A 4,849-nucleotide genomic window follows, 5' to 3' on the forward strand; every position below is an offset into this window, starting at 1 on the left:
CAATTATTTCTAGACCCTAAATATCACATTCTAATTCGATTTCAAAAATACTTTAAAATAACTCAAAATTTCAAAAATTTACTGATTAAAATATCGCTTTGAACTTGATGGAATGTGTTGATATTTGATGTTGATAATGTAGGCCGAACTCGGGAGAAAGAAATTTGAAGTTTTGATATTTGGGGTTTAGAGAGTTTGAGAGATAAAAATTTGAAATGAAGATAATGAGGAAGGGCAAAGGTATGACGTGAGTTATAACATCAAACATTTTCGTAGTTGCACTTGCACCTACGGGATGCCCTAACTTTCTTCCGAAAGTGCATCTACGGAATAAAACAACGTTAAACCAAAAAAAAAAGTGCTTCTAGAAGTGCATCTACAGAAGCACGGGGATAATTTGGTCAATTTGGTGGTGCGTAAGAAGGGCGTGAGGTGGGATGAGAAATTACCAAACAAAATTAGACAATGAAAAGTAAATAGTTGGTTAATAAACATTCAGATATTAAAATAATTTTTAATAGTAAAACAAAGTTGGTTAATGTAGTGTAAAATATTGGTTAATGAAGTTATAAAGTTGGTTAATAAACACCCAGATATTAAAAGATAACTTTTAGTAATAAAATAAATTTGGTTGATAAAATATAAAATATTGATTAATGAAATTATGAGATTGGTTAATAAAAAAATTTATATGTATCGTTTAATCTAAACAAATTTTTAAAAAATAAAAAATTATTAATTATTATAATAATATTTTATTAGTAAACAATTTTGTATCTAGCGGGTTTCGAACTTGAAACCTTGAGAGGAGTAAACTCTCAAGACCCAAGCGTTTCACCGCTAGACCACACACACTAATATATATTTTATTTAAAAAAGTATTATACACCGTATAAGTATAATTTTAAATTTAAATATTAATTTAAAAATGAGTGTATGAATAGCATTGCTCTTCAAACAAATATATCCTTTTGATCATGTCAACAGGGGTGGAAATAGGCCAGGCCGATAACAGAGGCCTACAGGCTGGCCTATAAAGGCTCAGGCCAGGCCACACATTTTTTATAAATAGAAAAGGCCTAGGCTTTTTTATAAGCCTATTTAGTTAAAAAGGCTAGGGCCCGGGCCAAAAAAAAGCCTTTTAAGCCTATCAGGCCGGCCTATTTAAATAAATATGAATATTTTTTTATTATCATTATATTATATTTTGTACTTTGAATTAAAATACATAAATAAAACTTGGTTATCTTAAAGAACTTGTGAAAATAAGATGAAAATACCTAATAAACATTGTTTTCATAATTTATCTTAAACAAATAATCTCTTAGAACTTATGCTAGTAGGTAAGTTAAAATAAGTCAATGTAAATAAATTTTTAGTCTCTTGGTATTTTAGTTAGTTAGTCTATTCAAACATTATTTTAGTTAGTATTTCAAAACAAATAGGCTTTTATGTAGGCTAATAGGCTAACCAGGCCTTCGAAAAGGGTAAGTTTAGGCATAAAAATAAGCCTACGACAGGCCACAGGCCAGACTTAGACTTTGATTTTTTTGACAGGCCAGGCCTAGGCTTGGCAAAGCCTAGCTCGGCCCAGCCTATTTTCACCCTTACATTTCAAGAAAATTATGCCACATAAGATATACAATAAGCCAATGGGTCCCACGTGTCACGTGAACAACGGCTCCATTGCCACGTAAGAAGCAAACAATTACGTTTGGTGCTTCTCATGTAGAATCTCTCCTAATCTCGTCTCCACCAATCCCCATTTGTCTCCCACGTGGGACAATGGGTCCCATTACATATGTCTGACAATATACTAATATTAGTTCATGTGCCACTCTATCTTAATCTTTTTTTATACAATTTCTCACTGTAACCACTTCTGTTTACCAATTCTTTTATAATTATTATCTCACAACAATCTCTATACCTTATGCCGAACCACCTTCCTTGTAAATCCAACCATTTCATTTTCTTCTCTTCTTCCTGTTTTCTCTTTTTAGATCATCTTTTCTTGTCCTTTCTCTCATTTTTTCTCTATATATCTCCCTCTTTTTCTATTTTTCTTCATATAGTCAAAGACCATGGAAGACTCTCCTGCTGCTTATATCCACTTGGTGAGTCTTTTTTTTTTTAATTTAATTTTAATCCTTTTTTCTTCAATATTAATCATGATCATAATTTATATTATATGTAATTTTTTAATATGTATATAGGTGCACCGTTTGATAGAAGAGTGTATGTTATTCAACATGAGCCAAGAAGAATGCATGGAAGCTCTTTCCAAGCATGCAAATATCAAACCAGTTATCACCTCCACCGGTACTTAAATTTACAAACTCTTATATAATTAGTTTATGAAATCAAATTTTTATATATGTCATGATCACTTACCAAATTAATTAATCACCATATTATAGCTAGCTACTAGTACTACACAACAAAAATATTAGGCGGTGTGGTATGTATATGTTAACATATACCAATTTCTAATGCTAAAAATGTCCATATATAATGTCATCAATGTTATGTTCTGTTATCTTGTTTTACATATAATCTAGATAATTGAACATGTAAATTAATGATAAATTAATGGGCATGTAGTTTGGAAAGAGTTAGAGAAAGAGAATAAGGAGTTCTTTGAGGCATATTTGAAGAACAGAGTCGAGAGAGCTTCAGAGACAGAGACGAGGCAAAGGATACAAAACATGGTTTTGGATTCTTCTAAATAACAAGTTTAGATGATTTCATACGCAAATTAATAAGGTTAGTTTAGGCGTTTTCAATTAATTGAAGTTTGAAGAAGCTAGTTGTCTATGTATAATAATAACATAAAATGATTAACATCACAATCATGTGATAGTAAAAACGGTGACAGGGACAAAATAATATTGGACCATGGAACAACATAGTCGTATCATTGTATGGGCGGCACAAATGGATTCATTTGATTGTCTCAAGGTATACAAAGTTGAAGTCAGTACTCTACACTGATGGCTATGTGAGACATGGTATACATGTGTTATAGTACTTAATAAAAAGTTGAAACATGTGTGTTAGACTCTATTTGAAACATGTGTGTTAGGCTCTCCTAGTAAAAGACATTTGTGCTACTTCATTCGTATCATTCGTATAGTAAACTAGTTATTTAGAATTAAAATACATAATTTATATGCATACGCACGGATTCTGTTTTGTTACACACATTTAAATACATAATTTATTTTAATTTTAAAAATAAAAAAAAATTATATAAATAATTGATTATTCATATATAAAAATATTTAGATCAATAATAGATTTTTTTCCGTATATCATTTTTGGACCAAAATATTTGACCATACATGTCATTTCTTGTATGTAAAAATATTTAAATCAATAATAATTTTTTTCCGTATACAGACTTCATTTTTATTTAGGTATCATTTACAATAATATTTGGATCAATAGTAAATTTCGTATATAAAAATATTTAGATCAATAGTGAATTTTTTCCCGAATAGTATTTTTAAATAAAAAAATATTTGGATCATAAATATCATTTTCTGTAAATAATAGATTTTATATGTGTATACAAATATTATTTTTGCTTATGTATCATTTACAAAAATATTTGGATCAATATTAAATTTTCGTATATAAAAATATTTAGATCAATAATAATTTTTTTCTTGTATGCTATTTTTGGAATATTTGATTATAAATATCATTTATCGTATATAAAAATATTTAGATCAATAATAAATTTTTTCCCGTATACAGACTTCATTTTTGTTTAGATATCATTTACAAAAATATTTGGATGAATAGTAAATTTTGTATATAAAAATATATAGATCAATAGTAGATTTTTTCCCTTATACCATTTTTGAATAAAAAATATTTGAATCATAAATATCTGTAAATAATAGATTTTTCCGTAACAAATATTATTTGTTTAGGTATCATTTACAAAAAATATTTGGATCAATATTAAATTTGCGTATATAAAAATATTTAGATTAATAATTGATTTTTTTTCTGTATACCATTTTTGGATCAAAAATATTTAATCAGAAATATCATTTCTCGTATACAAAAATATTTAGATCAATAATAGATTTTTTTCCCGTATACATATTTCATTTTTGTTTAGGTATCATTTACAAAAATATTTGGATCAATAGTAAATTTCGTATATAAAAATATTTAGATCTATAGTAGATTTTTTCCCGTATACCATTTTTGAATAAAAAATATTTGGATCATAAATACCATTTTTCATAAATAATAGATTTTTTTTCATATACAAATATTATTTTTGTTTAGGTATTATTTACAAAAATATTTAAATCAATATTAAATTTTCGTATATAAAAATATTTAAATCAATAATAGATTATTTCTCGTATAACATTTTTGAATCAATAATAATTTTTTTCTGTATACAGACTTAATTTTTGTTTAGCTATCATTTACAAAAATATTTGGATCAATAGTAAATTTAGTATATAAAAATATTTAGATCAATAGTTGATTTTTTCGTGTATATCATTTTTAAATAAAAAATATTTGGATTATATATACCATTTTTTTTAAATAATAGATTTTTTCCCTATACAAATATTATTTTTGTTTAGATATCATTTATAAAAATATTTGGATCAATATTAAATTTTCGTATATAAAAGTATTTATATATTTTTATATAAATATATAAAAATATATTTATATTTACCAAGCGTAACACGAAAAATGGCGGGAACAGGCTCTAGGGCGAAACGGGGACGAGGGAGGCCACCAAAAGCGGCGCCACCGTCACCGGGGAACCACCTTTCACCATCGTCGCCGGTGAAGGAGCAGACGACTC

At 27.3% G+C, this 4,849-nt stretch overlaps 1 protein-coding gene across 3 annotated transcripts; it reads left to right on the top strand.

The window, feature by feature from the left end:
- Positions 1–1,874: 1,874 nt before the first annotated feature.
- LOC131622922 (uncharacterized) lies at positions 1,875–3,116 on the top strand. 3 transcript variants are annotated; one of them, XM_058893934.1, is made up of 4 exons: positions 1,875–2,117; positions 2,217–2,322; positions 2,605–2,766; positions 2,864–3,116. In XM_058893934.1, the coding sequence occupies exons 1-3, from the start codon at positions 2,085–2,087 to the stop codon at positions 2,730–2,732; spliced, it is 267 nt and encodes an 88-aa protein (XP_058749917.1). In that variant the 5' UTR covers positions 1,875–2,084; the 3' UTR covers positions 2,733–2,766; positions 2,864–3,116. The 3 variants fall into 3 exon arrangements, with proteins under 3 accessions (XP_058749917.1, XP_058749918.1, XP_058749916.1); XM_058893935.1 differs by having other exon boundaries at positions 2,879–3,116; XM_058893933.1 differs by having other exon boundaries at positions 1,876–2,117; positions 2,605–3,116.
- Positions 3,117–4,849: the final 1,733 nt, after the last annotated feature.

Source organism: Vicia villosa, unplaced genomic scaffold (genome assembly GCF_029867415.1).
Source record: "Vicia villosa cultivar HV-30 ecotype Madison, WI unplaced genomic scaffold, Vvil1.0 ctg.000045F_1_1_1, whole genome shotgun sequence".
NCBI classification, from domain to species: domain Eukaryota; kingdom Viridiplantae; phylum Streptophyta; class Magnoliopsida; order Fabales; family Fabaceae; genus Vicia; species Vicia villosa.

Bases quoted from the DNA above. Each gene is read 5' to 3' on its own strand.
- LOC131622922 (XM_058893934.1), top strand. From the start codon at position 2,085: ATGGAAGACTCTCCTGCTGCTTATATCCACTTG. The intron at 2,118-2,216 runs GTGAGTCTTTTT...ATATGTATATAG, and splicing joins CTGCTGCTTATATCCACTTG to GTGCACCGTTTGATAGAAGA. The intron at 2,323-2,604 runs GTACTTAAATTT...ATGGGCATGTAG, and splicing joins ACCAGTTATCACCTCCACCG to TTTGGAAAGAGTTAGAGAAA.